This window comes from Patagioenas fasciata, chromosome 10, assembly GCF_037038585.1.
Source record: "Patagioenas fasciata isolate bPatFas1 chromosome 10, bPatFas1.hap1, whole genome shotgun sequence".
Lineage (NCBI taxonomy): Eukaryota > Metazoa > Chordata > Aves > Columbiformes > Columbidae > Patagioenas > Patagioenas fasciata.
In genome coordinates this window covers 11,208,397-11,224,808 of record NC_092529.1, presented here as the reverse complement: position 1 = coordinate 11,224,808, position 16,412 = coordinate 11,208,397, and the positions used below count along the sequence as shown (strand labels likewise).

The 16,412-nt window shown below is 38.8% G+C and overlaps 1 protein-coding gene across 17 annotated transcripts in view; it reads right to left on the bottom strand.

The window, feature by feature from the left end:
- Window positions 1–16,412, bottom strand: part of DOCK3 (dedicator of cytokinesis 3) — a 193,368-nt gene that overhangs the window by 156,569 nt on the left and 20,387 nt on the right. For all 17 annotated transcript variants that reach the window (XM_071813127.1, XM_071813128.1, XM_071813134.1 and 14 more), the window contains exons 3-5: window positions 7,783–7,823; window positions 5,376–5,431; window positions 3,832–3,928 (exon numbers count right to left, since the gene is read on the bottom strand). In XM_071813127.1, the coding sequence (XP_071669228.1) occupies window positions 3,832–3,928; window positions 5,376–5,431; window positions 7,783–7,823 (194 nt within the window). The remainder of the gene's footprint in view (window positions 1–3,831; window positions 3,929–5,375; window positions 5,432–7,782; window positions 7,824–16,412) is intronic.

Genomic DNA, 16,412 nt, shown 5'->3' with positions numbered 1-16,412 from the left:
TCACTGGCATCTTTTGTTTATAAGCCTTTGTAATACTGAGAAAGGATAAGCAGAACCTTCTTTTAAATTTCTTAGGCTTCCCACAAAAAAAAAAAGTATCTTGTCCAAATTAATCTAAAAACCAATATGGATTGTTTGAGCCAGGAGAAATAACAATGCAAGATTAAAGGTCCATACACTTAGTGACAATATATGTACATATGTTTATACATACACTTACACATACGTACACACATACATCTGGTCAGCTATGGTTATCCGAAACTCTACCTACATCATGAGCAAATCAGTACACAGTGTTTATGTAGTACAGATTTTAAACACTCAGTTCCTGTGAACTCCCTCTCAAAAATTTTGTACAACGGCAGTGAAAAGTAGAACATCCAAACCAGGCAGGTTAAATAGAACTGTGACTTTTTTTGACAGAAAGTAGCTACCAACTCTTACTGTTCCTGTGCTCATTTAGAAGCCCGGATACAGGTAAATCAGATAACAAAGAGCTGCTTTTTTATCTTCCAGTGTCATGACACTATATCTATCTGCACACAGACTACATATGCAAATAGGGAAAAGAAATGGAACCGTAAAAGTAATATCATTTTCACTCTTTTAAAAATATTAAATATCTGAATTGTATTACTGATTGCTCAGTAACAAATAAAGGTAATTTTTGATAGAATTTTTAACTAGGTTATCATTACTACTACTTAAAATACCTATAAGTAACAAAACCCCTGAATAAATTTTCTTTTAGCTTCCACACCAGTACTATTTGTATCCCTTCCCTTTCCAATTTGAAATCTCTCGCATTTTCAAAATTCTTACTGTTTTGTTCAAATTTGAAGGGTTATAATATCAGAATACAACTACTTGGAGCATAACATGATATTATAGTAAAGCAAAGAGAACACCACACATCTTTTTATTTCAAATTCCTTTTAGGCACAGCCCTTCCTTTGAGAACTCATTGCACAGAAATGCTTTTTTCTCCACAGGCTCAGCTTCTGGTTCAATTAAGACTATCACTTTGCTTTCATCTTGATAGCAAAAATTACAAGAATGTCACAGCCCTGTGTAATATAGAGAACTCAGACTATTCTTTCCATTCTTTTCCATTTCACAGACCTACAAACTATAATTACTGCACAACTCTCATAATTCAAACCTATTCAAACTTCTCCATACAGAGTTTCTTCCTAGTAATAGCATGGGCTCTCTGTGGTCAGACAGAACCATGGAATATCGCCAATATTTTACTCAAACTCATTTTCTACACCTGTCTCTCTTAAAGCTTCCCTTTGCCCTTCCGTTTCTCACTGATCTCCTCCCTCCAATATTTTTGCAACACAAGACTCCTCTTCAGGAAGGGTTTTTATTGCTGGTATTACATTCCAGTTCCTACTGTATAACCAAAAAGCAAATACAAACCTTACAATGTATCTCAATGATATTACTAAAGCAATTTTTTTGAATTTTTATTTGAAACAAACTTGGTTTTTCAAACCATAATCTTAGTAAGAAGTTTGCCAAAAAGCATGAGATTAATATTTCTGCCTGTTCACAGATACCAAGAGATTTTGTACGTTTTGTTTGGCACTTGTCTTACAGTGCAATTCTGTTAAATAATGAAGTGCCCACTGTTACCATTTATAGGTACTGACCTACTGAAAACATCTGCAGTAACAACTCGTATTTGACCTTGCTACAATAAGGAACTTTTCTACAAAGCTGACTAGGCACAGTAGCATGATAAATAATGTTAATTACATTTCTCAGATGATTTGTACTACAGTTTGGGAATAATAAAAAAATTCTGCTAGTGCTGATCTAACAATAAGCAAGTATTTGCATTTAGTCTCTTAATACATTTTAAGATATGACCTTACATCATAGCTTCCAGACTGAATATCAATTATAAAATCCTAAGCCCAGCTCTGTCTCATCCATTTGTGCACCTCTGTTCACTTCCTCAGATTTACAGTCTGTAAATGGGACAAATTTCTGTTAGCCACCCAAAAATGGTGTAGATTGTTCTTCCATGTCAGAAAAGCCATGGCACTGTATCAGTAGTCTTAAAATGAAGGAAACACTGAAGGTGGTGAAATGCTGACAGCTTTGTCCAGGGAAGTTGTGAAGTCTCCATTCACAAGGAACTAAAAACCTGACTGGATGCAGCGCTGGACAACCTCCTCTAGCTCAGCCTACTTGAAAAGGCACTTGACCTAGATGAACCCATGAAGTCCCTTCCAACCTAAGCAATTCTCTCATTATTTCTATATTAGAAAATATTTGGGTTTGGTTTGGGCTTGTTTGTTTGTTTTGTGGGAGGAGGGTGCCTTGTTTGTTCATTTTTGATTTTTCAAAAATAATTTCTGGAGACACCCACCAGAAAATCTATTTTCTGCTCTGAAGCTCTTCTTGTCATGGAACAGATGCCTCCTTCTGAAGCTCTATGAAAACAGTAAATTTTCTCCCCTGTTATTTAAGGGTACAATAAAGTTGTGTGCAATGTTATAATAACTATAATGAGCTAGAAGAGAAAGCAGTCCCAGAAAGAAAATCACTAAGTGAAAGTTTATAGCTAGAGTTTTCTCTCTCCTGCTCCTCAAGGAACTGGATTTAACAATAAAAAAGAAATAGATTAGTAGAAAGGAAGTGTAACTCATTTGTAGGTAAAATGAATCCCCTTTCTCCAATTCAATACCATTGTATTACTGTTGCCTTCTTCATCTGACACTGGGGAGAGGGAAAAATCTTACAAGAAGAAAACAAGAAATGATTGCTTTATTCACATACACCAGAGAGGTCAGCATTGGAAATGGAACTACAAGGAGTAGTAGGTGTCAGAAGGCTATAAAAAAGGTTGGGTGCTACTTTCCAAGACAATATCTTGAGAGGCAGATGATCCTCACAGAACAAGTGGAAGCAACAGAAGTAAAACTAAATTCATAATACACTTGATTGTTTTTTGAAGGGAGTACAGAACACAGCTGGTTATGCTAGAGATGTACTAGACTCATTTAGTAAGATCTTTTATGGTTTTGTTTCTTAGATATCTAACTACTGTCACTTCATGTTTAAATAAGGAAACAAGCCGCTGCAGCTCTATGTAGAGGTATTTTTCTAAAGTAAAGAAAAAATTTCGAGCTTGTACCAGCTACTGTTCTTGATCCTAATCCTACAGTTACGGTTTGTAATTACTAAGTTAAAAAGGAGGCGGGGGGGAAGAAAAAAATACTTTCAAATGCACAAGTTTTTAATTAGCTGTTCCATGGGATTTTGCCATTAAAAAAGAGAAGAACAAAGATGAAAGCAGAGATAGGTGACACTATGTGGCAGCAACTGAAAATTATATAAAATAAATGAGTTTAAAACTCAACAGATTTATCTTGAGTTTTTATTTTTAATAGAGGAAGGAACAATCATGAAGACCTCCGTTTGAGTTCTTTTAAACTCCAAATGCTAACACAAGTGCTCAAAGACTGTGCTGACCAATTCTTCGAAGTCTTTGTGACTTAAGAATTCTTCCATTTTATGTAAGAAATAGTATATGTATTTTGTAACAGATTTGAGAAGACTGTAAAATTTGGGGTTTTCAAACAATGAAACTTTCATTTCTGAAAGAATTTCAAAACTACTGAAATTCTCAACATAACTTGTGTGAACCTCACATGATCAGTGATTCTGCATCTAACAAACCACCCAGAAGACAAAATTAACCTAACACTTCTTACCTAGATTATGATTTTCTCCTAATGGACTGAAATGCAGGTAACGTATCTCCAAAGATGTCTGAGAAATAAAGTACAAGGAGAAGAGTACAGCTCTTACCACATACAGCTGTTTCCAGAGCACAGCCCATTCCTGCAGTGTTGCTGTGACTTCAGTCACAACAGAATCTTCAAGTGGAACAATTGTTTCATATTGCCTACACAAGAAGAGGGAAAAAAATTAGGAAAAGTAGCCTGGAGAAAGTAGAAAATGAAATAAATGTCAGTAATTTGTAAAATGCCAGAATTTGAATGTGTTCGAATTTGTTCCACATAAAGGAAAATATATTAAGAGCAGCATTTTGTCTGTTGTAACACTGAAGCCACTCCAGTCACGTGAACTCTTCCTCTATCACATTCCACAAGAATCAGCTTATGTGAAGCACTTCCGAATAAACAGTATGGCTGGATTTAGAGAATGCACATCAGGACTACATTTAACCATGTAAATACAATGCTTAGCATTCCTATAACCCTGCACTTTCTCCATTACACCCATATAGTAATGACATTATATTGCAACTATGACCCAAATATAAGAACATTATATATCATGCTCTATTATTTCACAAGTGTTTATATTGGAACTTGGAATATATTCTTAAATAGAGGAACAGAATTTCTTTTACCAAAAAAATGAAATAACCATGATCTCCAATTGAGAATTTTATTAAGCCTTATATCTATTGGTATTATCAGTCTTTGATCTTTGATATGTATTTTTAAAATGTACATCAGCTTTCCTAGTAAGTATCTAAATACCCTGAACTGGTGCCCCTTCACAAATTCTGAAATAAGATAAAGTCCTTATTAACTGCAGATTACAGGAAACCAGTCTTTCCTCTAAGGCCAGTGCATAGTAGGAGTAATGATTCTATGCAATATATATAATTTTATTACACCCCAAAGTTATGAAGCACCAGTATTACAGCTGGCCTTACAATCCTGACTCAGTCCCTTTGAGGTTAAACATAATTCAAGAAAGTAAGTCACACAGGTATTTCACTAAATGGCATTGAGTATGTTTTATCTTCCACATTTAATTTGTTGCCTTGGGTCACTGTCTGAAATGCTGCAGTTCTAAGTCTCCCCACAGTGGCCTTACTCTAGAAAATGCAGGTAAGAGCAGCAGTGAAGACACAGGATATTGATTTCCAGAGTCTCAGTCAATCTCACAGGAAACTTCGGAGGCCTACACACAGTAAAATCTCTCACATTATGTTGCCATCACTATTCCTGTTCGCATTACCTAAGCTAAACCTACCGTAACAAACAGGAACATAAGAGAGTTTTGCCAGTGAGGAACAAGCAGGAATGAAAACTATAAACAGAGTTATTTAAAATGCATGCATTTCAGATGATACCTCTGATATTACAATTTTATGAGCAAAAGTGAACAGAAGTAACCAACAGAATTGATTCTTGCTATATTAAAAAACAAACAAAAAATCCAAAGCTCTGCAGAATTAATTTAATTTTCAAAACCTAATACAAAACAAAAGATACAATGAACTAAAACCACTCTATAAACTTTAATAACTAATGCTTAGATGCTGTTCAAGATGAGAAACATGGCAGCTACTTAAAGACAAGGAAAAATCTTACCCTCTGTTACTGACGATTGCCTTTTTCAAGTGAATATAGTTTGCTGGAAAAATCCCCTGCAAGAGAAAAAAGTCTGTAAATTAGAAAAATAGATTTTGCTATTTTTACCATTTACATTCTAAGCCACAATAAATAATTGCCAACATACCTATAAAGAAAAACCCTTACACTGTGTCAAAGAAGTTACCACAGTCAAAAGTCAACATTCAAATTAGTAACAGCTGATCACTTTAATCCATCTTAGAACAGGAAAGCACACTGAATTAAACCTCCATCTTGAAAGATCAATTTCTTAAATCAGGAATTTTTCCAAGTCTATTCAATAAAAATATCATACAAAGATTCAAGCTGAGTACTTTTCATTCCTCAAAGCTTCTGAGGGTTCAGAAACACTGTTGTATGGAAAATACCCTCTGGTATAAAAATCACGGGCAGGTCAAGCAGGATCAAATGAAAGGTGTCACTCTAATCCTACACAGCTGCCTTGGAAGGAACAAGATTGATTTAGAAGAAAACTTTGAAGTTCAGCCAATTGTCTTCCTACTGAAAAGACCTCAAGTGCCCAATAGGCAACTAACAGGTGATGAGCAAGCAGGAAAAGTGTGACAAGTAGGAAGAGTTCTTCAGAGAACATCTTGCAGTTAGCAGAAAGGAATGAGCAACAGAAATAGGCACCAGAAGCATTTACTGGAGAGATGTAAGCTAGCTGGGACAGCCAGACAAGTGGCTCTTACGCCGTTTGCAGCATCACATCAGAGTGCTTCCAGACCAGGCCTCTGCATTGGTATGCTACATCACATCAAACGACAAGGACATGGGTTTAAAACAAAACAAACCACCCACCATCAAATTTGCGTTTAGGTCCCACACCAGTCCTTCACTAAGGAAAGAAGTATTCTATTATTTGCATGCCCTGGAGCTATATCCTCTTTCCAACAAAAAGCTGTTTAAACCCACTTGGCATAGCTCTAGTTATTTGCCTTTCGCTGTTCCCATGCTAGTTGGATTCTAACTTGGCCTGTGCCATTGTGTTCTTATGTGATGAGACATGGGGAAATTAGGTGATTGAAACCAAACTTTTCAGAGTTTTCCATTATCTCTGTAAAATACATGGCCCAGAGCAAACTCGGTCAGTCTGTAAGAATGGTAAGACTGCACTGAGTGGGGAATACAGGAGCAGCTTTGGTAATCTTCAGGTTAAAAAACAGCTGACAGCCTCCCACAAAAATGTCAGTAGTTAAGTGTGGGCTTTAAATTTTTAGAGCTTTAAAACAGTACCATTTAGGAAGAAAAATTTCCATGGTGAGTTGAAAGGAATACCAAGATAAGATAATTCCAAATGCTAAGAAAAATTCCTTCTTTTTCACAGGCAAAACTGAAACTGTAGAAGGAAAAAAGATGAATCAATGGATTCATCAGGAAAAAAAAAAATATATATGCATGCTTTCAGCCACATGAAAATCGGGAAGATAAAGAAATACTACTTCAGTTTCTTGTTTGGTTCCAGTTAATGCATTTTTTTTTTTCTGTGATCCTGTGCTTGTTACCTAAGAAACCAAGGAAGGTTTGGAGGGCTCTTCTATACACGCAAGAAATGTACCAACACACAAAACAAATGTAGGCTGTTCCACTAGAAGAGTATTACTGTCATGAAAACATAGAATAGTTTGGGTTGGAAGGGAACCCTTAAAGGTCACTTAGTCCAAAGCCCCTGCCATGAGCAGGGACATCTTCACCCAGATCAGGTTGCTCAGAGCCCTGTCTAGCCTGGCCTTGAATGTTTCCAGGGATGAAACACCTACATAATACAGGTAATATTATATACCACAATACAGGTAAACATGAGGAATCTGGTACCCTCATCTTTCTAAATACACATGATATTTAAATGAAAAGACAATGAAGTGATGCATTTGCAAAAAAAGGTATATTAGAATAGTCAAGAAGTCCTCCAAGAGATAAACAGGGATATGACTGGAAAGTAGTCAAATGCAGTGGTTCAACTGTAAAAAAATCTGAAAAAAACTTCCAATATCCTTTTTCGTCAGACTTTTTCCAAAATTGTCTTAGACTAATAATGCACAGTACTAAATTATTTTTTTTTTAAATCCTGAATTAAAGCAGTGCAATATCACCCATCTATGCTTTTCTTAGAGGAGTAGGATGGAGAGGATCAAATTATGTGAGATTTAGAGATTCTGGAAAGGTGACATGTTACGTCAGGAAAATTTCTGATCCTTTGGGTAATTGAAGAGTATTGTTCTCTCAATTTAGAAAACAAAACCAGTCCTCCCCTAGAAGAGTTAGTGAAGTGAAATCCTGAGGGTAAGGAAAATGAACTTTACAGGGTTGCAACACCAAAATAGATCTAATCTCCCACTAGATTAAACAATGTACTCACACTTACCTTTACACTGGGCTTCTTAATGGAAACACCTCTGTACCAACCTAAAACCAGATAAAATACACTGCATTAATTTCTGTCATTGTTTATTTTACACAGAGAAGTAAACTCACTGGAAACTACGCAGTTACTGAGATCACCTCAAAAACCAGCTGCTATCTCAGAAGAGTTGGGTTTTTAGGTTTTTGTGTTGTGTTTCTGTGTGCATGTGGGTTTTTTGTTGTTTTTGTTGTTGCTGTTGTAATTCTTTTGCTCTGCAATGACAACAAGCAATGACAAACCTAGAATGCTCCTGTCTATTCCCACCAGAAACAGAAGCAGCTCAGCATATTTAGTCACTGTACTCAAAATCATCAGCCACTGTGGCAAAGATCCATTCAGCATTCATGCAAGAATCTGTACCGAACACTTATCCTACATGCTGGTACATGAGCCTCTTCATAGTGTTTATCTTAACAAAATCTCCAGACTTCAAAGCCTGCCCTTCTAAAGGCAGGAAAAGCCATTATCACACACTTCTAATATAGTTTAAACAAATAGAAATCCTTTGCACATGTCTTGGTCTCATGTACATCTGCAAGATTAGTGAACAGACTTAAGAATCTAATTTCACAAGTGCAACTGTATTTCTTGTACCCCCATCAGATAAGAGGACAATAAATCAGCAGTAAAAGCCAAAGCTGCAAAAGCTACATGTTGAACAGAAGAACCCAATTACTCCTGTTTTACACAAGTGACAGTGATGTCAGTCCACACAAGATTCATCAGGAAAAACAGTGTTGAAAACACCATCCAGGTTAACAATGGAACACACTTCAGTCATCGCAGCAGATGAGCTGCTCTTCTACTCATAAGACACAGAAAACTACCTGGAATGCATGTTAAAAACATGCTGCTGTCTTCATATCTGGGTCTAATGCTTCAGCCCCGGGACACAAAGCTAACTCTTAAGATCTGAGCCTGGAACAGCCCACAGGAGCACAGTATCACAGTATGTTTGGGATTGGAAGGGACCTCAAAAGATCATCTAGTCCAATCCCCCTGCTGGAGCAGGAACGCCTAGGAGAGGTCGCACAGGAATGTGTCCGGGCGGGCTTTGAATGTCTCCAGGGAAGGAGACTCCACAACCTCCCTGGGTAGCCTGTTCCAGTGCTCTGTTACCCTCACTGAGAAGGAGTTCTTTCTCAAATTTAAGTGGAACCTCTTGTGTTCCAGCTTGATCCCATTGCCCCTTGTTCTATCATTGTTTGCCACTGAGAAGACCCTGACTCCATCCTCATGGCACTCACCCTTTATATATTTATGAACATTAATAAGGCCTTTCTTCATAAGGGAGATGCTCCACTCCCTTCATCATCTTTGTTGCCCTACGCTGGACCCTCTCCAGCAGTTCCCTGTCCTTCTTGAACTGAGGGGCCCAGAACTGGACACAATATTCCAGATGGGGTCTCACCAAGGCGGAGTAGAGGTGAAGGAGGACCTCTCTCGATCTACTGACCACCCCCCTTGTAATACACCCCGGGATGGCATTAGCCTTCCTGGCCACAAGGGCACAGTGCTGGCTCATGGTCATCCTGTTGTCCACCAGGACCCCCAGGTCCCTTTCCCCTACACTGCTCTCTAATAGGTCATTCCCTAACCTATACTGGAACTTGGGATTGTTCCTGCCCAGATGCAGGACTCTACACTTTCCCTTGTTAAATTTCATCAGGTTATCCCCCGCCCAACTCTCCAGCCTGTCCAGGTCCCGCTGGATGGCAGCACAGCCTTCTGGCGTGTCAGCCACTCCTCCCAGCTTAGTGTCATCAGCAAACTTGCTGATGGTACACTCAATTCCCTTGTCTAAATCATTAATGAATATATTGAATAATACTGGCCCCAGTACTGACCCCTGAGGCACTCCACTAGATACTGGCCTCCAACTGGACTCCGCACCATTGACCACCACTCTCTGGCTTCTCTCTTTAAGCCAGTTTGCAACCCACCTCACTACTCTATTGTCTAGACCACACCTCCTCAATTTAGCTGTGAGGATGCTGTGAGGGACTGTGTCAAAGGCAGAGGCGATGAAAAGCATCAGGGTGCAAGTCCTGCAGAGGGGCCAGGGGACGCTGGCGGGCAGGCTAGCCAGACCCAGCTGCTACACAGGCAGCGAGTTCACCTGCCTGTGTGTCACCTTCTGTCTGCCACAGCCCAGTATTTACACAGGCAACAACCCACACAGGCCAAATCCTCCCCCTCCACTCTGCCCTAGTGAGACCACATCTGGAATATTGTGTCCAGTTCTGGGCCCCTCAGTTCCAGAAGGACAGGGAACTGCTGGAGAGAGTCCAGCGCAGAGAAACAAAGATGATCAAGGGAGTGGAGCATCTCCCTTATGAGGAAAGGCTGAGGGAGCTGGGGCTCTTTAGCTTGGAGAAGAGGAGACTGAGGGGTGACCTCATTAATGTTTACAGGTATATAAAGGGTGAGTGTCACGAGGATGGAGCCAGGCTCTTCTCGGTGACAACCAGTGATAGGACAAGGGGTAGTGGGTACAAACTGGAACACAAAAGGTTCCACTTAAATTTGAGAAGAAACTTCTTCTCAGTGAGGGTGACAGACACTGGACCAGGCTGCCCAGGGAGGTGTGGAGTCTCCTACTCTGGAGGCATTCAAACCCGCCTGGACGCCTTCCTGTGTAACCTCATCCGGGTGTTCCAGCTCCGGCAGGAGGATTGGACTGGATGAGCTTTCAAGGCCCCTTCCAATCCCTAACATTCTGTGATTTCTGTGTAACTGTAAAATGTACTTCCTTATTGCCTTACAATGAACACCACCGAAAACTCATTCTATGTCCCAAATTAAAAGCTATGAGACATGTCTGGGGTTTGGTTGGTTGGTTGGTTTGATTTTTAAAAACATCTGTAGAAAACTGGATCTGCATTACTTTATTCACTAAAATGAACTAAACTTTCATTCTGGAATTGATCTTAAATAGATTAATATTGATCTAGTCATATATTTTAAAGAAAATTTGTTTTGGAGGATTTAATCACAGTAGTCATTAAATCCAGGCAGGTGCTTCAGCTATTATAATTGTGATCACAACACGCACTACATGCTTAGACCTCAGTATTGACTAATGTACTACAAATAAATAATTATGGTATTCATTTTCTAGTGATACATGGACTTTAAATGATACTGACATTAAGAAAATTGTGAAAAATATGGGATTTCAAATTAATGAACAGAAAAACTTGGCTATGAAGTGACAAGAATTTTGTGAATCATCTAATGTGAGACAGCAATCATGAGCATCTACAATTTTACCCAATTAACTGTCTAGTAACGATCAGTAACTCGTAAGAATTTGAGGACAGGTGAAGTAAAGGTATAGAAGTAGAGCTAGAACACCTACAAATCTCTACAGAGACAGACTGTGGTTGACGCACACAGTGCCTCACCCATTTCCTTTTCTGACAGCTAAGAATATTCTCAAGCTGACCTAGTGGATGACACAGGGAAAGGAAGACAGAAAATTCTGGTTTTCAAAAACTGAATCACCTTACTGGATCTGGCTAGAATGGAGTTAACTCTCTCCTCAGCAGTCTGTCTGCTGCTGTTTTGGCTTTGTGGCTAAAACAGTGCTGGTAAGAGATGAAGGTTTTGGCTATTGCTGAACAGCACTTGTACAACATCAAGACTTTCTCCTGTTCCGCACTGTGCCACCCTCAGCGAGTAGACCGGGGTAGGCAAGAAGCTGGGAGGGGACACAGCTAGGAGAGCTGACCTGAATCAGCCAAAGGGATATTCCATACCATGTAACATCATTTACTATAAAACCACCAAAAATTAATCTATTAGAAGCACCAGTCTAAGGAACGGCCTATTCAGGATAAGGAGAAGAACAGTAAATATAGTCCAAACAAGCGTGACGAATTTCAAGTATACATCCTGTCAAAATAAAGTAGACAAAACGTGAAGGCATCCTAGAACATGCAAAAATACCTTCAATTATGCAGATGACACTGCAAGCAAACTTTTTTTCCCTTTTTTTCTCTTTGATCGCACAGGAAGATAGGCATAGGACCAGCCTACTGCTTACACCATAGCACAACAGAACTGAAGAAACCACCACTACATCTGAGCATTTGTGAGAAGCTGGGGCTGAATGCACCTAAGGTTGTGTCAATGTGTATTTCTGAGTGTTGTGACAAAGCCATTTTAACTTGGTAAGTTTTGATGAATGGAGGTGTGAAGCTTTGTTTGTTTGTTCTAAAGAAACGGATAGTATGATAGACATAATGTCTCAGTAAAACAAACTGTCAGTGCGGGGGAATTACATTCACTTTCCTAATCTGACAGATTTTGACCACCTCACACTTTACATTCTCAGTATGCACAAGACAAAGGTTTAAGCCAGGTACTGCAGAAGAAAACTGAATGAATCATACCCATTCCAGCATGTTCTGGGCAATTCACTGTATGTTAAAGCCCTGTTCCAACTTTGCTTTTACATGGACTCTACTGCAGAGTGTAGTAGACAAACCAAGCAGATGACCTGAAGCAATACAGTCATACTGCACAGTGACCCACACCAGCTAAACCTACCAAAGAATCTAAACATTATGTTTCTAAGGTGAAATGTATAACCCTGGAAAAAAACCACAACCCTTTACAGCTGCTTTTTTCAATACCATTTAATGATATTTGAGACAAGCTAAGAAAAGTGAAGAGTATGTTGATCTATGACTCAGCACTCTGTATACCATACGCAGCAAATAATCCCTCAAGGACCTGCAAGAAGAATCACTTCCATGGTAATAAAACTGTAGAAAAACAAAAAGAACACTACCCGACTATGCCTGTTGCCCTGCATATTAAGATCACCACTTGCTCATAACTTTTTCTTCAAAATCCACTGTCTATACATAATATTTTCACTGCAGGTTACTTGCAGGTCAGTGATAAGAGCTAAATTACTTAGCAGCATAAGCAAGAATGTTTGCCTGTCCTTCCCTTTGTTTTTAGGGCTGTTTCAGCTGTTAGGCTTCCTGCTTAGCTCCTCTGAACCCTAGAATTCAACAAGGTCTCTGAAGACACAGGACAGGAAAATGGATTTGGAATGCATATACCATCACATAAAAAAAAAGCTTAGGTAAATAACACATCTTTCACCTACAACTATCTGTACATATGGAAATGTACAGTGTAAGAAACTTGAAGCCATATTACAGAAATCTGCATATTCTTAGATGAAAGACTGAAAAACAGTCTTTCCAAAGACGTATCACACCTAGAAATCTCAGCAATACCGCAATCCCAAATGCAAAAGGAGCTCTGGGGCAGGCCTGCACATCTGAATTTCTTAATCTGAACGATTAGAAGAGCTATGAATGTTTTTTGATCTTTATTTGAAAGTGCCTTGAACAAAACAGGATATTCCTTCTAAAAGACACCTCGTTAACCCTTTTCAGATTTCTACTTGAACAACAAGAGTTCTGTCACATGGAAGAAGATCATCCCTTTCGAGCACTCAGTAGCAGAAAAACAAAAGGGTCCTAATCGAAAGGTATTGGTTTTTCAGAAAAATAAAAAAAGCTCAGATATCTAGGTTTAATAAAGTAGTAACAGCTGCAGACGGTAAGAAAAAACAAATTCCACATATAATTTCTTGACAAACAGAATTCTGAAAATAAACTGCATAAGTGTTTATGGTAAATCCTAAAGCTAAACTTGGTTCTTAAAAAAAGCATTGCTAGCAGAATTTGCTACAAGAACTTGAATCTTCTTTGCCCTACAAAAATACGTATACTTTGCAGTATTGTGAGCATCCCTTAAACCTGGAGGAAAGCTATCTTTTGCACATACTAGCCAATAAACAACTGCTTTTACCTTTTAATCTGCATATAAACTGCTTGCAGACTATCTTTGTACAAAGCTGAAGGTACTCAAAGTGACCCAGAACAGGGACAGCCACAGTGCTTAGCAAAAGCATCTTGATGCTGAAACCACTCAATGCCAAGACCGCTCTGTTCTGAGCTCGATGCTCCGAGCAGTGCCAGGACAGGGTGAGCAGCAGATGAATCCCCAGCCCAGCCTGCCAACATCACGTCAGGGAGCAACCTCATGCCAGCAGAACCACAGGAATATGGTAATAACGCTGTCAGAGACACCATAACAAAAGCAGAGTAGATAGAGTATGTTTTATCTTGGTGTTAGCCAAATAGAGGCCCATAAAGAAGGTATTCCTGTGCTCCAGAAGATCAGTTTGAATAGCCAGGCAAGGTTTTCCACAGCAGCATCCAAGAAGACTTAAGTTCAGCTGGCACGTTCCACAAAAGGCAAAGAAGAAAAGGGAGTCAAAGGGAAAAAAGGCAACAAGGGAAAGAGATTTCTCACCGGGGACAACTTTCTCAGGCTAAACCCAACTTATTGGGAGTGAGTCAATCTGGCCCACAGCCAGGCACAGGCCAGCTCCCACATCCAGGTAGAAGGAAACCTGGACTGCTCCCACAGTACTAACAGCCCCAAGTGTGATTCCTCACTCATCTGTACGGAGCAACTTGGAAGCATGGCAAAGATATCACTTTTCAAGCTTGTGGAATTCTTCAAGCACTAAGAAAAAACCCTAATCGCAAGCTATATCTGCTGCTTAAGCGTCCCAAATACTGGAAAGCCTTCTTTGACCATGTTGTCACTGCTGAAATAACAAAGGGCAACTTTAAATATATTATGGGTATGGTTTTAAGAACACTATTATTAACATACATACACATTAAACTCATGTAAATACTTTCGTGGACACCAGAAATTGCATGGGTAAGATAATATTCTTTTAACTGGTACTTCAGACCAGAAGAAGCACCTAGTGCTTCTTTTCTTCAGTGAACATGTAAAAGTCTCAAGGTAATAACTGAAGTTGTAGCATTTGTAATCTTGAAGAAAACTGCTCTCTAGCAATAAAAATAAATGGACAAAACAGACAGTTTACATTTACTCTGAATCCTCTTGGCTATTCACAGCTACTGCCACTGGCAGGATGACAACCCTATGGCTTGAAAAACAGGGTGTTCTCTAGAACACACCATCCACATGTGTATTTCAAATAATGAGTGTGCTCATGCTTTGTCACTTGATAACAGAAAACTTTCTTTTTTTTTGGCATTTATAGGTGGTGTACTATTGCCATACCCTTTCACCTCCTCAATGCATGGCATGGAAAGCTGAGAACACCGCTTACCGTTTCAATTCTCTCTCTGTGGCAAGATCATAAGTGGAAGGACTCAGAAAGGGGAACAGAGAGAGGGGAAAGCTGTGAAAGACAAGCGTATATACAACTGATACCTTGAAGAATATTTGTAACCTTCGAGTGAGACCACTGGAGGACCTTAGAGTCCTTTGCGTCAACTATAAAACCATCCTATTAATATCATATGCTTTAGAGACAACATAATGTTTGGTGAAAACAGGGATGGAGTTTTTGGTAGCTTCAGAGGAAAGGCAGACACTAAGTCCAAGGGTTTGAACCCTGTCATATTGAATTTTTTGGGGGGGAAACAGTGGGACGCATTTGCCAGATTCAGACTGTCAGAAAACAGCAATTTAGACGTTTGTGGTCTGGTATAAAAACAGAGTGGCAGGCACACAAACTGATAGAAATTCAAAATTTCTGATTTCAAGTATGTGAATAAGATTCTTAGTAACATAGACAACTGCAATTCACTGCATTTTATTTAAAATATTAAGAGACAATTACAATAGAAAAAATAAAAAGTATTATCAATTATAATTCATATTTATTAGCCTTAAAGAGACAAACACAGGTATATATATGTGTGTATGCATATGTTCCTTTATTCTGTAAATACATACAAAACTAAGCTGCAGAGGCACCCGAGAACTTGACATAGAAAATTCCCTATTCTTTCATTCAATCGCTCTAAATGTCGCGACTGCTTTTAACACCAGTCTCTACAAAAGAGCATTTGCTCTTTTGTAATAATAATACAGTTATTCAATAAGTCATTATGGTTGAAAATAAGCACATTCAGAACTATAACAAGCATCTGAATCTTTGTCAGCCTCAACTTCTTCAGCGTCTCCAAAATCATTCTTCGCGTCACAACAAGGTTTGCGTGTATGTGAATCCTATTAAACCAGACAGCGAAGTCTCTACTGTAGAGAATTATGCACAAACTATTCTATGAAGTAAAGCTGAAACAGCAATGGGTCTTCCGTCAACTCCCACAGTAGTGACCCTTATTTGCATGGGTTAACACTAATTCCTCCAGTTTGTCTGGACAAAAGAATCCCCAGCAAATAATGCAGAAGATGAGGTATGTTTCATTCTAAATTTGCAAGGCCAACCAAGGGCTGTGTTAAACAACTGCTTAGACAAGAATGCTTAAACAACTACTACTTTAAGAACCCACTTTGCACATTTAGTGTTCTTTTTTGCATAATTAACACATGCAAGAGCTGCAGCATAGACCATCTGAATATTTAGATGTTTCATATTGTAGAGTTCAAAATGTTATTATCAAAATTAGTATATCTCTCAAGATACGTAAAGTCCAGTCCATGGTAAAGGCATCTCAACCAAAATGACAGGATAGAGGGCTTAAAAAACCAAAAAACCTCTGTAC